At 40.2% G+C, this 22,303-nt stretch overlaps 1 protein-coding gene and 1 pseudogene across 5 annotated transcripts in view; one reads left to right on the forward strand and one right to left on the reverse strand.

Moving 5' to 3' along the window:
* The window catches only part of Amph (amphiphysin), a 230,741-nt gene that overhangs the window by 67,742 nt on the left and 140,696 nt on the right, over positions 1 to 22,303 (reverse strand). For all 5 annotated transcript variants that reach the window (XM_087591429.1, XM_087591428.1, XM_087591431.1 and 2 more), the window contains 2 exon segments: positions 18,484 to 18,578; positions 16,126 to 16,221 (listed from right to left, as the gene is read on the reverse strand). In XM_087591429.1, coding sequence (XP_087447555.1) covers positions 16,126 to 16,221; positions 18,484 to 18,578 — 191 coding nt within the window.
* LOC148000182 (uncharacterized) lies at positions 391 to 5,174 on the forward strand (annotated as a pseudogene).

Genomic DNA, 22,303 nt, shown 5'->3' on the forward strand with positions numbered 1-22,303 from the left:
GACCAATCAGATGTGGATGCGCCACGCTAGGATGTATATAAGCCGCGCCATGCGGGCGTGCAGGGCTCTCCTTAAGATTGAATAAAAGTTTTGGCTGCAGCAAGGATTCGTATGTCCCTGCGTGTTTTCTTGCTGGTGAGAGGTCACGCGGGACATCTGGTGCCGAAACCCGGGATAAAAAAACGCCACACCATCGCCAGGCGCCAAGAGGGGGTCCTCAGTCCGCGGAGAGAATCCAGAAGCTGCAGGAATTGAGGTAAGCTCCGAGAGACATGATAATTTCCGAATTGTTTGGTCTTGACCTATCGTATCTTTCTCCTTCTGCTGAGGGTGCTGTTGAGGCCTCTATTACATGGTGGTCTGAGGCCAGGAACGTTAGGAATTTGGCAGATGGTTAAGGATTGTTTAGGTAAAGACATTTTTCGTCCTATAATAGCGGCAGGCCAAGAGGCCCTGGACGAAATTCAGGAAAGCATGTCAGAAATGGAGCGTAGTGAAAGGTTGCAATGAAAAAATGATACTAATCAATCTCAAGCACCAGGCCCCTCTGCGGTCTTACTACCGTCAGAGGTGATAGAACGGGGAAAGGACGCCCCAGGGACAGTGGCCACCTCGGCTACTGAGGCAGGGACCCCTGCAAAAACGGGGGCCCCGAATACAAAGGGTACCCTGAATAAAAAAGGGGGCCTCCCTGCTAAGATTAAATTAAATAAACAGGGAAAGGAGGAGAAAACCCCGAAAAAAAGCCTTTATCCGGTAAAGGAGTTAGAGGTCTTGGGGCTTGATAGTTCAGAAACAGATGAGCTTGGCTCCTCTGAGGAAGAGGATTTAGAAGATGAGGCAGCTCGCTATGAAGAAGAAAGATATGGGCCTAGGTAGAGAGCCACTGTGAAGAAACCGAAAGTTATGGATCCTTCGTGGACAAGGCTGGTAATTTTGTTTATTTTTTTCTTTGTGTGGGAAGCCGTTACAGCCATTAGGACAGGTCAGAGGGTCCTTACAGAGCAACAAGAAAGTATGCCGGAGGGAGTAAAGGTCTCTAAAGAAAAAACGAAAAGAAAAGGAGATAAAAGGAAAACAGTATCTTGGGAGAAAAACTTTGTCTTTATGCTTGTAAAAGGTGATTAGGCTCTGGAAGCTTTTCAGAGTCATACTGATTGGACTTGATAGAGGCAGACTGCCTGAAATTTTATTCAGGAGAATCAAACAAAAGGACATCTCAATGCCCATGCATAGCTTGATGGAGTTAATGTAATTGGGTTGTGAGTGGAAATACTCAGGACTGTGTTTCACTTCCATACCATTTGTGAATGTCAGTTGTGCTGCTCAGATATCCCGTAATATATCTCAGTATCCTACAGGAATTTGGTTTCAACACGTTGATGGACTAGTCCAGGAATTGAGACAATCCTTCGTCCATATCAACTCCACTCGAGTGGATAGTCACCGTGAACACCATCTGGTTTTTTCCCTCTTTGTCTATTGTCTGTCCTTGGTGCACCAGGATGTCCCCATGTCTGTCAGCTTATGTCTGTGGTTCTTGCTTCTCGTTGTTTAAATGTTTTATGTTTCATGTTCAAAAGAAAAAATGGTAAAAACTTTATCTGCTGGTCGTTCACATCTTGATTTGGTTTTAACTCGTTTCAAAAAGGGACAAATGAATAAAAAATAGTTTCAATCAGGCCTTTAGAGCCCTGCACCTACAGCCAGGAGTCTAGGTTAGCTGGAGAAGCTGCCCAGAGGCTAAGCGTCTGCACGAGCTGATCTTAAAGGCGCCAGCAGCTTCTCAGCTTCTTTGGTACAAGAGCTGAGAGCTGTTTCTCTTAGAGAAATCCCTGACTTATTATTTGACTCAACAGGCGACAAGGTGCTTCTCTTAAAATCATAGCTAAAAAGGTAAAAATGGTGTTTGGTCTAAATATTAAAGATATGTGTAGCCACATCAATTTGTTTCTGATTGGTTTTATATGTGTAAATATGCTCTACTTGCCTTGGTCATAGATTGTTGGCTTTGTTAGTTATTGGATATGGTTAAAAAGATATAATATTGATAACAGAAAGTTGACATAAAACTGGTAATTTGGACTGAGTCATTCTAGACAACATGTGGCATGAGCCAAACCAGGGAAACAGGTCTAAATTGAGATAGTATTTTTATGGAATTCTTATACTAGAAACCAGGCTTCTAAAAGAATTTAGGACAATGTCTCTTTGTTGAGGTACTGGAGACTACACCATTGTGCATTCATCTATAGGAATTGGCAGTCAAACTTTGTCCTAGATTGTTGGAGGTAGAGTTTTGCTTTCCAAAGTTGTGGTTTGCCCTAAAGCTATCTGTATTTTAATGCTAATTCCACTGCCCCAAGGACAGCTGCCTAGTCAGTACTCAGAACTCAGGTGACTTCCCAAAGTTGTGGTTGTGCTCTGGTGTTACAAGGAGAATTTAAGGATTGTGATTAAGGATTGCCAATGTTACATTGACTAACTCAAACTTATTTTTAATTAAGAAAAAATCAAACAGGTAGAGATTGTTACAAGATTTACAAAGGATTAATGAGGTTTTGGAACTTGTGAGAACATTACAGCCAGTTTACTTACTCCAACTGCCATTTCAAGATAGATTTAGAGGATTGATTTTGAGTTTTCATTTCATGAGCTTGCTTATAATTTTAGAGAGCCCATAAAGTGATATCATTAAAAATTTTACAAAAGAATGGCTAATAGCCTTATTTTTTTTTTTATTAACTTGAGTATTTCTTATATACATTTCAAGTGTTATTCCCTTTCCCGGTTTCCGGGCAAACATCCCCCTCCCCCCTCCCCTTCCTTATGGGTGTTCCCCTCCCAACCCTCCCCCCATTGCCGCCCTCCCCCCATAGTCTAGTTCACTGGGGGTTCAGTCTTAGCAGGACCCAGGGCTTCCCCTTCCACCGGTGCTCTTACTAGGATATTCATTGCTACCTATGGGGTCAGAGTCCAGGGTCAGTCCATGTATAGTCTTTAGGTAGTGGCTTAGTCCCTGGAAGCTCTGGTTGCTTGACATTGTTGTACTTTTGGGGTCTCGAGCCCCTTCAAGCTCTTCCAGTTCTTTCTCTGATTCCTTCAACGGGGGACCTATTCTCAGTTCAGTGGTTTGCTGCTGGCATTCTCCTCTGTATTTGCTGTATTCTGGCTGTGTCTCTCAGGAGCGATCTACATCCGGCTCCTGTCGGTCTGCACTTCTTTGCTTCATCCATCTTGTCTAATTGGATGGCTGTATATGTATGGGCCACATGTGGGGCAGGCTCCGAATGGGTGTTCCTTCAGTCTCTGTTTTAATCTTTGCCTCTCCCTTCCCTGCCAAGGGTAATAGCCTTATATTATGTAATTTTGTTGCTTCTTCGATGTAAGAAGTTAGAACCTTGAATCTTTCAGTGTATATGGAAATTTTTACTACAAACCTTTGCTCTCAAAATGAGCTTTAATATTTGGGGAGTAGCTGTTAGACTACTCTAGAAAAGAATATTTGAAACTAATTTTACGCTTCTAAGGATATGGTAATTGGCTAAGTACCTCACCTTACCAGATGACTTAGGTCTTTGTTATGCACATTGGAGATAAAGCTTCAACTGTGTTAATACAGAGTTGTGGACTAGAGTCATGGAAGTATTTTAAAACTAAACCTGGTGAAACATACCTTATTCCAAACAACAATCAAATTGGTTATTACAAAATACTGATATTTGGCCTATTACATATACAAATTTTTCAGACAAATTGATAATTTTACTCTTTACATGCTTTTGTACTTCCTATATACTTGTGCATACAACCTATAGGAAATGCGCTTAGTGTATTTATAGGTGGTTCATCTAATGAAAAGGCTACATGTATGATTGGATCACTTGTTTATTCTCTTGAGTTTCTATTGCTTCAACAAAGATTATTAAATTCCGTGGTTTAGTCACTGTTTTTAAATCAAGCTTTCAATTCACATACTGATAGCCAATGTGTGGCTTGTGGTTTACAATTGATTTCAATTACTTAATGCTTTATTAGAGACAGGTTTTCTACTTAAAATCAATGAGTGATTTCAGTGTGAATGTCTGACAACTCACTGTGCTTTCAGTGCTCTGGCTCAGACCACTAAACAAAACCATAGACCCAGCTCTTTGAAAATGGTAATGGAGTTAATATGAAAAGAAGAAGACTCCATTTGCTTACTTTAAATTCTCAGCCTCGCCCTGCCAGCTCAGAGATTTCTAGTAAGACTGATTGGACAATATTTACAAGATTCGACATTTCTAATTAATGCTTATGTTTAGGTAAATAAAGTTTGTGAGGTGCTAGAGAAATGGCTTAGTGATTAAGAGCACTAAGTACTGTTCCTTTATAGGACATTTAAGAACTCAAACTGGATTGCCTGGGCTCTTTAGCAAGGGAGGACAATGATACCAGACAGATTATAGGCCTTACATAGGAACAATTAGTCAAAAAATCTCATTCTTTATATATCCAAAACAATAATGCTGGAGACAATAATTTGGTATACAAGTCAATTTATAAATACAAGTGCTCAGTGTCCTCAATTTAATCCTCGAGGACTTACCTCATAAATAATATCCTTACTATATCTTAATAAATAAATAGGGGGAGTTATCCCTGTATGCTAAATAATGCTCCTTTTATTTCAATTTTAAAATTTGGATGTCAAAGTTTGTGGCACCCTACAATGAGGCATACTTCTGCCTAGGTGAAATAGGGAGATCCACATATTGACATGATCCTGCCCAGATATTTTATACGGGGAAGAGGGAATGTTTGTGTTTTTTCTACAGGATGCTACAAGAGTGTGCCAGCTGCCTGAGTGGCGGGTGAGACTTGCTGATCCTGGTTGCGTGAAGATTCAGCTTTCATGGTTCGGGTCCCTGGAGTCATTCCTCTGCCCTGAGAGGAAGATGGAAGATTCCCCCTCATCATTTGTCATCACAGAGATTTTGGCGTTGCTGCAGTCAGTGTTACCGCTGCGTGTGTCCCGTCCCACTGTGGCCTGCTCTCTGACCCTCTGTGCACTGCTGCTTGCAGGAGAAGACTGGACTCCAGCCGTTGATGCCCCCCTCATTTCCCTGGTTACTCTTTCTGCCTTAACTGGTCATTTTACAGACTGTAGCTTCACAGGAATGACACCTGCGTAAAGCTGCTGTGGACTGGGGAACTCTGCCCTGGTTGTACAGATCTCAGAAATGGTTCCATTGTCTGCTGGTTGTTCCAGAGAAAAATGACTGATCCTGAACTGTCCTGGAAAAGACCTTGACACTTTCACTGCTATTGTAGTAGCCATTACTGCTGCAGACATTGTGTCTACAATGTCTGGAGTTATCCTCCCCCAATCTATTGTTAGACAAGCACAGTGGGTGAACTTTCTGGAGTAGTTGCTAACAATTGGGAATTCTAAATTCTATTATAGGAGCGGCTTGACTACGGCCCTTGGTGGTAACAGCTGAGGTGAACCAGATGAGGTGCCCACTACTTATCGGGAGTGGCTCTGTTTGGTGCAGCCCTATGCTGTGGATTAGTGTTCATGCTATGGTTGGTTTGCAAACTCAGATCTCAACAGAAACGTGACAAGGCCGTTATCACTCAAGCACTTGTGGCCATTGTTCAAGGGGCTTCCCCTGGAATTTGGTTATCTATCTTCAAAAAATTAGTCGGTATCTGAGTTCTCTGCTCTTGCACCCCATGGATCTGTGGATCCATTACACTGGGATGAGAGAGACTCAATGATCCTTTGATCAGCCCTTCCACATCGCTGAGGTTTCCTCATTGCACGCAATAGGGTGATCATGGCTGTTATAAAATAAATAAATAGGGGAAGATGTAGAGGGCCGCTTTAACATTCGCCACCACAAGATGGCACTGGCTTCCACTGCACCCCATGTGGAAGGCCAGGATAGCTTCCGCCATTACAAGATGGCGCTGGCCTCTGCCGCGCCAGCCGACTTCCTTTCACGAAGTTAATGGTGTGCGCATGTGCAAGAGTGCCTTCGTGCCAGGTCTTTGCCCACTCCTGGGCGTGCCTAATGAGATCATAGGTAAGCGAACAATCAGGTGTGGATGCGCCGCGCTAGGGTGTATATAAGCCGCGCCATGTGGGCGCGCAGGGCTCTCCTTAAGATTGAATAAACGTTTTGGCTGCAGCAAGGATTCATATGTCCCCACGTGTTTTCTTGCTGGCGAGAGGTCGCGCGGGACAAAGGGGCAGGCCCTTCTGGTTACTGCCCTCAAGGAGAGCTGAAACCTAGATCCAAGGAGCAACTTCAGGCCCAAGACCAGAGGTAAGACCAACTTTTCTGCTCAAAGTGACCTGCCTGGTAGACTAAGGACAGACGCCCACAGGAACAGCTGAAAGCCAGTGGACAAGAATGACTACACTCCTGAAAGCAGAACACTCTATTCCCACAACTGGCTGAAAGAAAAGAGGAAAACAGGTCTACAGCACTTCTGACACACAGGCCTATAGGACGGTCTAGCCACTGTCAGAAATAGCAGAACAAGGTAACACCAGAGACAACCTGAAGGTGAGAGGAAAGCACAGGAAACCAAGCAACAGAAACCAAGACTACATGGCATCATCGGAGCCCAATTCTCCCACCAAAGCAAACACTGAATATCTAAACACACCAGTAAAGCAAGATCTAGATTTAAAAATCAAATTTGATCATGATGATGGAGGACTTCAAGAAAGACATAAGGCCCTCCCTTAGAGAAATACAGGAAAACACAAGTAAACAAGTAGAAGCCCTTAGAGAGGAAACACAAAAATCACTGAAAGAATTATAGGAAAACACAATCAAACAGGTGAAGGAAGTGAAAGAATGGAAATAGAAACAATAAAGAAAGCACAAAGGGAGAAACCCTGGATATGGAAAACCAAAGGAAGAGACAAGGAGCCGTAGATGCAAGCATCACCAACAGAATACAAGAGATATAAGAAAGAATCTTAGAAGCAGAAGATCCAACAGAAATCATTGACACAACTGTCAAAGATAATGGAAAATGGAAAAAGCTACTGACCCAAAACATACAGGAAATCCAGGACTCAATGAGAGGATCAAACCTAAGGATAATGGGTATAGAAGAGAATGAAGACTCCCAACTCAAAGGGCCAGTAAATATTTTCAGCAAAATCGTAAAGGAAACTTCCCTAACTTAAAGAAAGAGATGCCCATAAACATACAAGAAGCCTACAGAACTCCAAATAGATTGGACCACAAAAGAAGCTCCTCCTGTCACATAATACTCAACGCACCAAATGCACAAAAAAAAAAAAAAAGAATATTAAAAGCAGTAAGGGGAAAAGGCCAAGTAACATATAAAGGAAGACCTATGAGAATTACACAAGACTTCTCACCAGAGACTACGAAAGCCAGAGATCCTGGACAGATGTCATACAGACCATAAGAGACCACAAATGCCAGCTTTACTGTATCCAGCAAAGCTCTCAATTAAAATAGACGGAGACACCAAGATATTCCAAGACAAAACCAAATTTACACAATATCTTTCTACAAATCAACCCCTACAAAGGATAACAAATGGTAAAGCCCAATACAAGAAGGAAAGCTACACCCTAGAAAAAGCAAGAAACTAATTGTCTTACAACAAAATAAAGAGAAACAAGCACACAAACATAATCTCACATCCAAATATGAACATAACAGGAAGCAACAATCACTATTCATTAATATCTCTCAACATCAATGGACTTCATTTCCCAAGAAAAATACACAGATTAAAAAACTGGATACGCAATGAGGACCCAGCATTTTGCTGCCGACAGGAAACATGCCTCAGAGACAAAGACAGACATTACCTCAGAGTAAAAGGCTGGAAAACAACTTTCCAAGCAAATGGTTTGAAGAAGCAAGCTGGAGTAGCAATTCTAATATTGAATAAAATCGATTTTCAACCAAAAGTCAACAAAAAACATAAGGAAGGACACTTCATGTCCATCAAAGGAAAAAAATCCACCAAGATGAACTCTCAGTTCTAAATATCTATGCTCCAAATACAAGGGCACCTACATACATAAAAGTAACCTTACTAAAGCTCAAAGCACACATTGTACCTCACACAATAATACTAGGAGATTTCAACATCCCACTCTCATCAATGGGCAGATCATGGAAACAGAAATTAAACAGAGACATAGACAGACTAAGAGAAGTCATGAATCAAATGGATGTAACAGATATTTATAGATCATTCTATCCTAAAACAAAAGGATATACCTTTGTCTCACCACCTCATGATGCTTTCTCCAAAATTGGTCATATAATCGGTCATAAAACAAGCTTCAACAGATACAGAAAGACAGAAATAATCCCATGCATCCTATCAGAACACCATGGGCTAAAGCTGGTCTTCAATAACAGAAAGGAAAGAATGCCCACATATACATGTAAGTTGAACAATGGTCTACTCAATGATAACCTGGTCAAGGAAGAAATAAAGAAAGAAATTAAAGACTTCTTAGAATTTAATGAAAATGAAGGTGCAACATACCTATAGTTAGGGGACACAATGAAAGCTGTGCTAAGAGGAAAACTCATAGCTCTGAGTGCCTACAGAAAGAAACAGGAGAGAGCATGTATCAGCAGCTTGACAGCATACCTAAAAGCTCTAGAACAAAAAGAAGCAAACACACCCAGGAGGAGTAGAAGGCAGGAAATAATGAAATTCAGAGCTGAAATCAACGAAGTAGAAACAAAAAGGACTATACAAAGAATCAACAGAACCAAAAGGTGGGTCTTTGAGAAAATCAACAAAATAGATAAACCCTTAGCCATACTAACCAGAGGAAACAGAGAGTGTGTCCAAGTTAACAAAATCAGAAATGAAAAGGGAGACATAACAACAGAAACAGAGGAAAATCAAAAACAGATCTTACTACAAAAGCCTATATTCAACAAAACTTGAAAATCTGGAGGAAATGGATAATTTCCTAGAGAGATATCGGGTACCAAAGTTAAATCAGGAACAGATAAACCATTTAAACAACCCCATAACTCCTAAAGAAATAGAAGCACTCATTAAAAGTCTCCCAACTAAAAAGAGCCCAGGTCCAGAAGGGTACAGTGCAGAATTCTATCAGACCTTCATAGAAGACCTCATACCAATACTATCTAAACTATTCCACAAAATTGAAACAGACGGATCACTCCCGAATTCCTTCTATGAAGCCACAATTACTCTTATACCTAAACCACACAAAGACCCAACAAAGAAAGAGAACTTCAGAACAATTTCCCTTATGAATATTGACACAAAGATAATCAATAAAATTCTTGCAAACCAAATCCAAGAGCACATCAAAACAATCCTCCATCATGATCAAGTAGGCTTCATCCCAGATATGCAGGGATGGTTTAATATACAGAAAACCATCAACATAAACCACTATGTAAACAAACTGAAATATAAAAACCACACGATCATTTCATTAGGTGCTGAGAAAGAATTTGACAAAATTCAACACCCCTTCATGATAAAATCCTGGAAAGAACAGGAATTCAAGGCCCATACCTAAATATAATAAAAGCCATATACAGCAAACCAGTAGCTAACATTAAACTAAATGGAGAGAAACATGAAGCAATCCCACTAAAATCTGGGACTAGACAAGTCTGTCCACTCTCTCTCTACTTATTCAATATAGTTCTTGAAGTCCTAGCCAGAGCAATCAGACAAAAGGAGATCAAAGGGATAAAGACTGGAAAGGAAGAAGTCAAAATATCACTATTTGCAGATGATACGATAGTATATTTAAGTGATCCCAAAAGTTCCACCAGAGAACTACTAAACCTGATAAACACCTTTAGCAAAGTGGCTGGGTATACAATTAACTCAAATAAATCAGTCGCCTTCCTCTACACAAAAGAGAAACAAGCCGAGAAAGAAATTAGGGAAACAACACCCTTCATAATACTTTCAAATAATGTAAAATACCTTGGTGTGACTTTAACCAAACAAGTGAAAGATCTGTATGATAAGAACTTCAAGCCTCTGAAGAAAGAAATTGAAGATGATCTCAAAAGATGGAAAGATCTCCCATGCTCATGGATTGGCAGGATTAATATAATAAAAATGCCCATTTTACCAAAGGCGATCTACAGACTCAATGCAATCCCCATCAAAATTCCAACCCAATTGTTCAGAGAGTTAGACAGAAAAATTTGCAAATTCATCTGGAATAACAAAAACCCAGGATAGCTAAAACTATCCTCAACAATAAAAGGACTTCAGGGGGAATCACTATCCCTGATCTCAAGCAGCATTACAGAGCAATAGTGATAAAAACTGCATGGTATTGGTACAGAGACAGACAGATAGACCAGTACAATAGAATTGAAGACCCAGAATTGAACCCACACACCTATGGGCACTTGATTTTTGACAAAGCAGCCAAAACCATCAAATGGAAAAAAGATACCATTTTCAGCAAATGGTGTTGGTTAAACTGGAGGTCAGCATGTAGAAGAACGCAGATCAATCCATGCTTATCACCCTGTACAAAGCTTAAGTCCAAGTGGATCAAGGACCTCCACATCAAACCACATACATTCAAACTAATAGAAGAAAAAGTGGGGAAGAATCTCAAACACATGGGTACTGGAGAAAATTTCCTGAACAAAACACCAATGGCTTATGCTGTAAGATCAAGAATCTACAAATGGGATCTCATAAAACTACAAAGCTTCTGTAAGGCAAAGGACACTGTTGTTAGGACAAAACGGCAACCAACAGATTGGGAAAAGATCTTTACCAATCCTGCAACTGAAAGAGGGCTTATATCCAAAATATACAGAGAACTCACAAAATTAGATGGGAGACAAATAACCCTATTAAACAATGGGCTTCAGAGCTAAACAAAGAATTCACAGCTGACGAATGCCGAGTGGCTGAGAAACACCTAAAGAAATGTTCAACATCTTTAGTCATAAGGCAAATGTAAATCAAAACAACCCTGAGATAACACCTCACACCAGCCAGAATGGCTAAGATCAAAAACTCTGTCGACAGCAGATGCTGGCGAGGATGTGGAGAAAGCAGACTGGTACAACCATTCTGGAAATCAGTCTGGAGGTTGTTCAGAAAATTGGACATTGAACTACCTGAGCTATTTCTCTCTTGGGCATATATCCAAAAGATGCTCCAACAGGTAACAAAGACACATGCTCCACTATGTTAATAGCAGCCTTATTTATAATAGCCAGAAGTTGGAAAGAATCCAGATGCCCTTCGACAGAGGAATGGATACAGAATATGTGGTACATCTACACAATGGAATACTATTCTGCTATCAAAAACAATGGCTTTTTGAAATTCATAGGCAAATGGATGGAACTGTAAAATATCATCCTGAGTGATGTAACCCAATCACAGATAAACACACATGGTATGCACTCATTGATAAGTTGATACTAGCCCAAATTCTCAAATTACCCTAAATGCACAGAACACATGAAACTCAAGAAGGATGACTAAAATGTGAATGCTTCACTCCTTCTTTAAAAGGGGAACAAGAATACCCATGAATCCGCTCGGCGTTCTACAGTGTGCATATGGTAAGGATTCGTCCCATTTTATTCAGAGAGACCTGGAATTAGTCTAGAACTGTTCACCATGTCTGAACCTAACTGGAGCAGGAATAGATGAGGTGAGAGAAGCTGCACACAAGAACAAAGCTGACCCTGAGGAGTGGGAGGGTGGATGTGGTAAGCACCTGCCAGAGGCAGTCAGCCTCCTTCCAATGTGCACCTTCTGAGTGCTCTCCTATCTAACTTCCTGTCAACCTTGCCCTACTCTTGGAATGCTGTTAACAATGCTCTTCCAATGCCTGCACAGACTCTGCTCATAATTCAACATAATTTCCCCACACGCCACTGACACTCATGACAGATAGATTTAGAAGGTTATTCTAAATGAGCAGCTTCAGCTCTTCATATTCATTTCAATGATATTTTTCTGTTGCTACCATTTCCACATGGCCAGGAAATGCTAAAAGACACACTCTGAGTAGATTTATGGTGGTCACTGAGCTAGCCTAGGCAAGGGAAAATGAATCTCTTTCGCAAGACCAGCAACCTCTTGTGTCAGAAAAGTGATAAAGCTCATTATTTCTAAGCTACAGAAGCTTGTGTAGCACTCACCACCTCAGGACTGTTCTGTAGGGATGTGCCTCGGCCCCGGGAACATCTTTAATATCTTCCAAATAGCAAATCATTAGTTTTTGAAGATAGCATTGGTCTTTGAAAAGAGCTGAAATTCAGTTACTACCATGCTTCAGAAGGAGGTGGAAGAGTACAGTGTAATCTGGTTTTTGTTTGAAAAATAGGTGGGGTGAATCTTGTGAAGCTTTGCCCTCTGGAACTGGCAAGGCCCTCACAGAAGGTAGTTTACTAGGGTGGAACTAAATATTGTAAAATCTGTCATTCACTTGACACAGACAGTTTTGTGCTATAAAAACAAGTCAATCATATTTCCTTTTCTATATGACATTTTGGAAGTTTGGAGCAATAAATAAATAAATAAATAAATAAATACTCAAAGATTCATAAAAACAGAGTTAACTCAGATTAACTTTTTCATACAACACAATTCTAATTAGGTACCCAATGCTAAACTTAAGTCATTTTAAGTAATAGTAATAAACTTAATTGAAATTCCTCACCACCTTACATTTCTGTAGTTTAGAAAATAATTCACTATTTAATATTCTCTAGCAACCCCAATTTGGAATTCATCTGGGCACACTGAATTAAATATATGCTTAGTTATTCATGCATGGGTGCCAACTTAGAATCTAAACTATGTTTTATAATAATTCTTCACAGCTGTAAGCCTGCCTGGGTTGATGACATGTGTGTTCTTATCATAATATTGATCTTAAATGTCAGCACGACACAATGGGAATCACAACATGGACTGCCCTGCTAGTCACAGCTCAAATGTCAAACATCATCCTCATGAATGGTACTTCTCAGCCTTCTGTGACAGTCTGTGGTAAATGCTTGGAAATTTGTTGAGGTTTTGAATGCATGTGCCTGTTGATCTTATTGGGAGTCAAGGAAGTCAATTTTGGTCCATGCTTTGAAAATTATCCACTCAGTTCATCTTACTCATAGTGCTCCTTCCCATCAAAACCCCTCTTCATTACATAGTCACTAATCATCATTTTATGACCATAGGGAGTCAACTATCACTTCTAAATCAGACTCATTGAATACATGTAAGACTTCAATATAGCTATTCTTCACTCTCCAAGTTGTCTCTTTCCTGAGATACACATGATATTTCCTTAATTATTTGTCATCTTGCTGTTTTCTAATCCTCTGCCTTGGATGACAATTTTGTCAGTATAGCTTAAGAGTAAAGGAAAAGGGAGAGGAGATTGATTCAGCCTCTTCACATGACACATGGAAAGCCTTAAAGTGCATTTGCCTTCAGAGTAGCATGAGGAAACCCTTGTTTAAATATATGTTATTAAATATCTACACATGCTGCTACTGGAGGATCACCATGTGTGTGACTGCAACTCTGTGCCTCAAGAAAGGGGCTCCTTGGGAAAAGTTCTACTGAGTATCGCATCAGTTTGACTTCAAATGAACTGAAATGACAGTCAGTACAATCAGTTATGATTTTGTTTCAACCCTGTAATTCTATGCATCTTTGCTTTGTAATTATACACTTTTAGGAAACACAAGCAATAAAATAACTGCCTCTCAGTAATACACTGGATTTTTTTTTCTTCTGAAATTCAGGTGCCTTTCAGTTATCTACTTATCTAGTCAGTCCCAACCTCCCATAGTTAAGTCACACTATGAAAACACAACAGAGTTAGACGAGTTGCAGGTTGAGTGCGATAGAGGTAACATCAGAGCACGGAGGAATGAAGCCTGGTTTCTGTTTCTCTCATGGATACACTGATTCAGACTACAAGTCAATTCTCTTGTAAATGACAAATATTAGATGAAAGGCGGCATAAGCAGCAAGTGCAATGACAAGCTGGGTTTGGAACGCACTTTACAGGTCTGCAGACACTTGACATAGTTTCACTGCCTGTCACAGTCCAGCATGTGGCTGCTATGCCCTGACTCCCAGATCTTACTTGAGCAGAGACTCTTAGTTCTTTTATCTGACTTTGAATTTTGCGTGGTATCCGTAGGCTGGCTCAGTCTTAAAAGAGTATTGGCACACTAAATATTCTTAAACACACTGAAAAGCGAGTGAAATCCTGGATGACACTTGATTCTACAACAGAATTAGCCACCATCACTGTCTCTCTAAGCTTAGCACACACAAGGCTTTTTAAAAGTCCAGACTCCTTCTCCTTCAGAAAGAAAAAGTTCGACAAAGTGGTCCCACTTTTAGACCTGGGGAAACCCTTGTGCAAGTGGCTTTGGTTTCAGCAATGATGGGGTCTAGCTCTCTCTAGATATTTGGAGATGTCACAGAGCAGATGGATTTGGATAACACAAAATAAATTCAGTCATAAAAGCATGAAATCTAATGTGAAGCTTCACAGCTTCCATTACAAATGCCAATTTTAAGTGTAAATAAGTTTACTAAGTTTTACAGACTTTGGGTTTGGATAAATATGAGGTGTAGTGTTCTTGTTCATTGACAAGGATGTTTTTTTAATAAGTTAATTTTAAAAGAACAGGAAGTGAGCTGTACAGGTTTCTCAAAATCAGACTGGAATCACTATTAGGATTAATCCAAAAAGAGACCATCAAGATAAGCACATCAGAAACCAATGAAATTGGGGATAAGAAATTCTCCAGAACCAAAGGTGACCCAAAATAGAGCAAGTACATTAGAATAGAGCCTGCACCTTACTATGCACAGTCAGAGCCCATACTGCCTGAAATCACCACCACTGAGCCTCTGTTTATCAACACACAGACTGTTTCTATCACCATCGCTCATCCCTCATCTAATCCCTTACTCTGAATCATGAGGAACTAGTAAATTCTAGTCGTAAATCCTCGACTCTAATGTTTGCTGATAGTCAGGTGTCTGTTCTATCAGATACCTGCACAGAGACTCTAAGGAAATGAGAACACAGGGAAGATATCTCTAGTGCCTATATTAACATGGTGATCCATCATTCCGATTTGTTTCATTGATGGCCACCAAGGGGAATATATTTGGAGAGATCCACTTAAGTTCCTACCCAGTAGTCCAGAAAGCCCAAATGCTCTTTTTTCATAGTCTGTGGGGGTAGAAAAGCTAGTCCTCCCTTGCGTGCTAACGTGGTGACGCCATTTCATTTCACTGTGGGAACAATGCCAGAGCATTTCCTATAGGTAGTTTCCTGGTATTTGTTCATGACTACACAGAAGGCCAGGGCACAATGGATTTGTGCAAGATGTCATAGGTGCCCACTGGTGCTGGTTCATAACCTCCTTACCCTGCTAGAAATACCCTGACTCCATTTTGATCGCAGAAGCAAAAAGGCTATTGCTGCACATCTGTTGCATACAGATGTTTGTTCAAACACAGCTTTGGCTACAATGACAGTTCTAGAGCTACAACATTCAACCATTCACTTCTTTACCCTCGCAGGGGAGGTAAGCGCCAAAGCCATTGTTTTAAACATAATTCTTTCACATCCTAAAAGGCTCATAATTTGATTTAATCTGAAAATTTAAAGCCCAGCAAAATGTCCAGGTGCATTGTGACCACATGTGAAACTAACCGCAAATAGTGAAATATCAGATTTCTCCTCACATTCACAGTTCAGTTTCTCTACTCCCTCTGACCGTCATTTATTCAAATGAAAATTGCCTCATACTACATATAAAAAGACTTTAGGTATTTGATTTCCAATTTTGTATCTACAGGTTTGAAAAGACTTAATAAAGAAAGAAGCATTGAAGTGTTCACTAAGAGGAGCGCTTTGATTTCTGTGGCTGGATGTTATTTCAGGATGGCAGATGAAAAATCCATGCTTAAATAAATGAAAAGTTATAAATGTCTTTCATTTCAACTTGAGAACTTTTAATTCCTTTCTCTTGCTCTGATTTTAATAACTGCATGAGACCATTCAATTATTTCCTTCACACATGGAGAATGAAATACCTTTATGTCAGGAAACTGGCCCAGGTACGTGTCCAGTGTCAGCAAGGACCCATCCACTAGCTTTTGATGGAAGTCTTCCCACAGCACATCACACTTCTGAAAGAGAAACAGAGACAGTGACTCCATAATTCCACATACATTTCATTAAACTGCTAAAATATCTAAAATCATAACATGTAGAAAGCAATACTTCCTGACATATTAGAAGAGATGATATGGACTAATTAGGATTCTATCAAACTTCAAGGCAGTCTGGTCAATGTTCTCATTGACAATATAAGCTAAGAGCTTGGCTTGTTTGAGTACATTACTGATTCTGAGTTATGAGGAGTGCAGAGGCTTTAACAGATTCCCAAGTCACAGTAGATGGGTGTTGGTGTAACAAGATTAAGAATTCCTGTGAGACAGCTAACTTATCTTCAACAATTAATAAAATTAGAGCCATCCCAGAGAGAACAAATAACAAAACACAGCTTAAATATCACTTAAAGAATTAAGAGAAAATTCTGTTATAGTGGGAGGCTATCACTATGAGGTATATAGTGGTTTAAAAAACATATCTTTGGTATTTGTCATGTCATACTTTGGCTGTCAAAATTTCTTTAAGTGAGTGGTAAATCTTGATCTTGTTTGGAAAGCAAACCAGTGCAATCTAACTTAGAGGTAGAGACAGTGACCCACATCAATAATCTCTTTACTTGGGAAACAGAGCCATGAAGACCAAGGCCTGCTTTAGCTGGACAGTAGGTCTGAGTCCAGTTTAGGCTGCCTGATAGCATTTCCAAAAACAAGGAAGCTTTATTTGCATTTTGTTTCCTTTTTTGACCTATAAAAACTAAATTCTAGTTATTATAATGGCCAATTTAAAAATCTTAAGGAAACAAAATAATTTAAATCCATCAAATAAAAAAGGCCCATCATCTGTTCTGAGTAGACACTGAACATGTAATGATCGGTTGCTCTATTGTCCAAAGGATGATGTTTGAAGCTGGAACTGTGGGTTCAGAGGTCCTGGAATCCACAGGGACTAATGCAGCATAGCAGCCCTTTCACTAAAGTGTCAGTGTCAATAGTAGCATTGCCATGGACAAAATGGAATCATACAATGTTCTGAGGATAGGAGCACACTTTCCATTATTCTTTAAATTTTTCTTGCTTGTGATGAATTTTGAGAATATATTATTAGTCAGAAATATACAAAGTAAGATAAACGTTTAACAACATGTTGTTGAAATATGATGTCTTCATACAGGAAAAATGTCAGATGACAAAAATACTTGGTAACTGCATTAAAAAGTAATATGTGGGAAAAACCTCACCTATCCACATCCTGAAAGATTTTGGAAGCTAGAATATATCTAACAAGAGCCCTTCCCACAGATAAATCCATTTTCCTTTCAGTTCTAATAATGTCATGGATATCAGGGTGTCAGCACTGCCAAGCAACAGCCAGAGACTCACTATGGTTGCCCTTTTGAGGCTGCAGAGATATGCAGCTCCTGAATTAACTTCCCCTGGGCTTTGGCTGCGTCATCTAGCTCAGATCTTCTGTTCCTAGAGGACCTTTACTGACTCACCTGAGGAGCTGACATGACAAACAATTGCTCTCGCTTCAACAAAGATCTTGGAGGGGAGATAATTTTTGCCTAGAAGCACTCACCCATCAATGACCAGGACATGTTCTGAGCACTGGTGAGAGGACCTTATAATTGTTATTACTCCAGTCTTTTACATGGGAATGACTCCCTCGAGGATAAAAGAGCGGCCTGAGGTTACATGGCTGTTCTTGCTATTTGTTGTACTCCACTTTCCACAAGGTGGTGATACTCATTTGCTCTCTTACTGGAAGCTGGGTGACCTAGGGCCACAGTCTTCAATTCATGTGCGGAGATATTTCCAAATCCAACGCTGTCATAAAGTTCAGTAGAGTTTAGTGACTGGACTAGCTGTGCTAAAGAGGGATGGGTAAACTTATGAGCTTTTGTTTCTGCATTCCAGGAGGGCTGATTAAAAGGGAGAAGGAGAAAAGGGGGTGAAATTGCTTCATGAAAATCAAGTTGATAAAAGACTCTGCCACATATAACTGGTACAATCTATGTTATGTAACAGACATGAACGAGTCACTGTTATTATGAGGAAAAGCAATCTTTAACCCCAACTTCAAGTGGTTTTAAAATCACCTTCCCTCACACTACAAGTTGGTGATGGCCTAGGCAGTAGAACTCCAGGCTGCTTTTTTAGTATCTCATCTTGATTTGTGATTCATGCCCTGAGGTGGAGAAGTGAAATGTGGACTAAGTAGTAGAAGTCTTCTGGAAGCCACTCAGGGACTCCTAGAAGTTGCCATCCAGCTCTTACCTCACCAACCATCTTTACATCTTCCCGTCCATACCAATCTGGCTCGTAGACTTCATGTAGTGACTCGGTAAGCTTCATTGAGGCCTCCTGCATACCTGGCAACGGAGAAAACCAGTTCCGGTTATATGGAATAGGGAGGCATTGCTGTCTTATGCCCCGCTTTGCTAAGTGACACACAAAGAACTGTGATGGCACACCTACATCGTTCCTGGAGAGACTCCTAACCTTACATTCGTTCTCATGATACACCTTTTTAGTAACTGACACAATGGTAGCAAAACACTGGGTCTCAGAAAACGTCAACAGTGTCATCATCTAAGAACTGCAACAACAGTGTGCTCTAGTTGCCTGTTAAAGGGGACCTAACAAATAGTTAGGACACAAAAATAGTAGGCAACATTGCAAAGTTCTAAAAGCAAAATTAATCTTGGATCAATGTACAGAAATATAGCACTTTTGAAGCAGGTAGAAACAGTATAAATAGGACTTTCATATGTGTCCGCTGAAAGTGGTTTAATGATTTAAATAGTAAAATTGTTGAAAATGGTTACAATTCAAGAGGAACTTTCTTCCTAAGATAAGGAGTAAAATGTATTTATCTCTTAAAACTGTAAATACAGTTTTGGATAAGGCCTTTTAGACAGTTTTGAGTTCATCAGCCTATGGCTCTAAATTTTCTTTGCACATTGGTAGGTGGCAAACATGGTTATTAATAGTCATGGTGTGAAGCTTCTATGAGCAGCTGAGGTATAAAGCACGGCTAGGGCTTTGCTAACACTACCCCCTTTTCCTCCTCCTGACATGGTCAGACCCATCAAAGCATAGAGAATAAGATGCAGATGCTGGGTCTACATGGTGGTGCCTGTAAATGACACTAGAAATATAAGCAAACAATAGGTGGAAGACTCCAGGTGGCCACATTAATGTCTAAGCCTTTATCGCGAAGAAGCTGATATAGGGTAATGCAGTAAAGCAAGGATTGAAATCATTTATAAACTGAAAACAACCACATGATTGATGGGCAGACAGTAAGCAGTTTTGGATTCAGCAAGGAGCTGAACTATAATCCCGATGACAAGGCTCCTGGTATTTTCTTTAATCTCTGCCTGCAACTGAAAAAATTATTATTAGCTAAGAAATAGGCACTAGACAAGTTGGGGGATGCCACTGTCAGTCAAATGACCTTTGTGGTGAAAAACAAAACTGGCCTCAAACAAAATTTACTCAATGATGCTAAAAACACAATATTACAGTCATGTTTCTCTTAGTGACTGTCCAATATATGGCATATACACGGAGAATTTGGAAAAAAACATTTTAACATAGAAATGGGTTCCAAGAAGTTGACCCCATACGTACCAGGTGGATTGAGACTCAAATGATAAAGGGGTGGACTTCCTTGTAAAGTGCACAAAGAGTTTGGGATATTTTACAGCTGGGAAATATTTCCACATGAATGTGCCTCTCAAAGTTTATGTTTTAGAACCTTAATTATCAGTACAGGGAAGTCTTCAAGCAGAGACTGTCAGAATGCCTTCAAGAATGGATTAGTGCTACTATTGAGCAAGCAGGCTCATATCCAAGAGGACAGAGCCTTCTAGAGAATGAGCTCCTCGCTTTTTCTCCTTTGTCCAGGGAATGGTTATGCTGTAGAGTGGCAGAGCTTTCCAGATGTGGGACTTCTCATCTTGAAATTCCCAAACTCCAGATGAGCCAATTAAATTTCTATTCTTTATAAATTACCTAAAAGCACAAAACCAAACTAAAACAAAGTTCTTATTCTGATTACAGAATACAACACAAATATCTAAAGTCCAGTTTCCTTACAAAGTAATTTTTTTCCCTTAGAAGAGAATTCATGCTAAAAGCTACTGCTGGCAGTTAACGTCTAATACATGCTATAAGATTAGTCATTTATAAGCTTGTATATCACCACAGAGTACCATATATAGGAGGAATATTCAGTTTCTATTAGATAGGAGCCTCTTTTAAAAATGTTGGGCTTTCTCCAAGGTATTTAGTAAAATAGATTTCCATTTGACGCCAAGTTCATGAGTTTCCTTTCATCCTCTGAGACTAATGGTAGATATTGCACTCCAATATGAGTGTTCTTTGCTTGCATAGCCTTGAAATAAACATTTCAGTTAAAACTAATCGAGCTTGTACAGAACAAGAAGCAACCACTCCAATAAGCCTGCAGAAATGTTGTCACTGGAGTCACACTACATTGGGTAGCAGTGTGCTACAAGAGGAATAGACCATGTAACAAAACCCCAGGCCCAAGTAAAGAAACCTCCCTTCCTACTGTTGGTCAGGAGTGTTCAGAACTCCCAAAACAATGTCGGCTGCTGCCATTTTCATTGGCTCCCTCCCAGAACTTGAAGGTAAAATTCTATTTCTGAAGACACACCACACACTCCAGACACTGGACTTGAAGGAATCAAGCTGGACTGACCTTGGAGGCTCCTCCCTGAGGATTAACTAGCTCTCACAGTATTATAAAGGCCATTCAAGCAGCCAAGGAAGAAAAACAATCAATAATCCTCCCCAAATATAAAGCCTATAAAGCCCAGTAATGACAAGTGGGATGAGATATCCCCGGGGGAACAATAAGAACACTTTTACCTTAGGGGCTACCAACTGTGATCTAATTGGACTTAAGGCTGCTCAAGGGGAGGGAATTCATGCTTGGGACTATACACGTAGCGAGCTACCAGATGCTGGAGGAGCAATGGACCCTAGTAGATGGAAAACCTAAAACTGCCAAGTTTTTAAATCAATATGGCTTCTAACTATATTCTAAAGACTTATACCCACAGCGTCTGATCACTCAGCAAAAGAAGCTTATTTTATGCAGTAGACAGACGCTACTACAGAGATGTGAAGATGGTCAAAATGTAGAGAAGTGGCCACAGAAAAACAAACTCCAAGTGGCACAACTTCTAGACCTGAGGTTCAGTGAATGCCATAGGAGAGAGGGCAGAGAGTCTAAAAGCCAGGGCTAGGGTACTAGTTTTGAGATAGCGTTTGTGAATTCAGACAGTGACTCAATGCTTCTCCCAAAATTGCCTCAGCTTCTACAAGCCTCTGGGACTGATCTCGTCTCTTTGTACTGCTGCTGAAATGGTGCTGTGAGGTTGTGAGCACTGCACTACCATCAATTTGCCAGCATTCTCGATAAAACAGAAACTGGCCTCAAGTGAAATGTCTTCACAAGGCTAATTATGACCTATGTAATGCATGCATGAGCCTTGTGTTTAACTGTGTTTTCCAATCCAAAATGTGTTCCCATGAGCATGACTTATTCTTCTTAACACTGAGAAGAGCAGCCATCTGGGATACCCTGCCTACACCACTGTATGTCTGAAGAACACAGTGTCGTAGGCAGCTCTGAGTAGCACTCTGAGAAGCTCACCAGGCATCTGCTTAAACATTCATCATTCCAGTTTTTCGCCAAAGTAACATCAACACAGAACACCGTGCAACATAACTAACTAATACCATCAAATCAGCAGAAACAAAGGAGGGTCAAGCTCATATGATCGCTTCTCCATCAGAGAGATGTGGCCACCAGAAGTAGGCGGGTGCTGCTTTCATGAGCCACCCAAGTTCCTCACTGAACTACTGCCTCACTTAAGGAGCTTTCTTTCTCTATTATACTAAAGAAAAGAATTATACCAGTCTTTTCCTGGAGAATTCTCTATATTAATGAGATAAAAGAGACCAACTTATACACAATTATACAGAAGGAGAATCCTGTGCCATTGTCTCTTTAACCATTCTTTAGTGAGTCTTGAAGATGGCATTTTCATGTCACAGC

Source organism: Rattus norvegicus, chromosome 17 (assembly GCF_021556685.1).
Source record: "Rattus norvegicus strain SHRSP/BbbUtx chromosome 17, alternate assembly SHRSP_T2T, whole genome shotgun sequence".
Classification (NCBI taxonomy): Eukaryota; Metazoa; Chordata; class Mammalia; order Rodentia; family Muridae; genus Rattus; species Rattus norvegicus.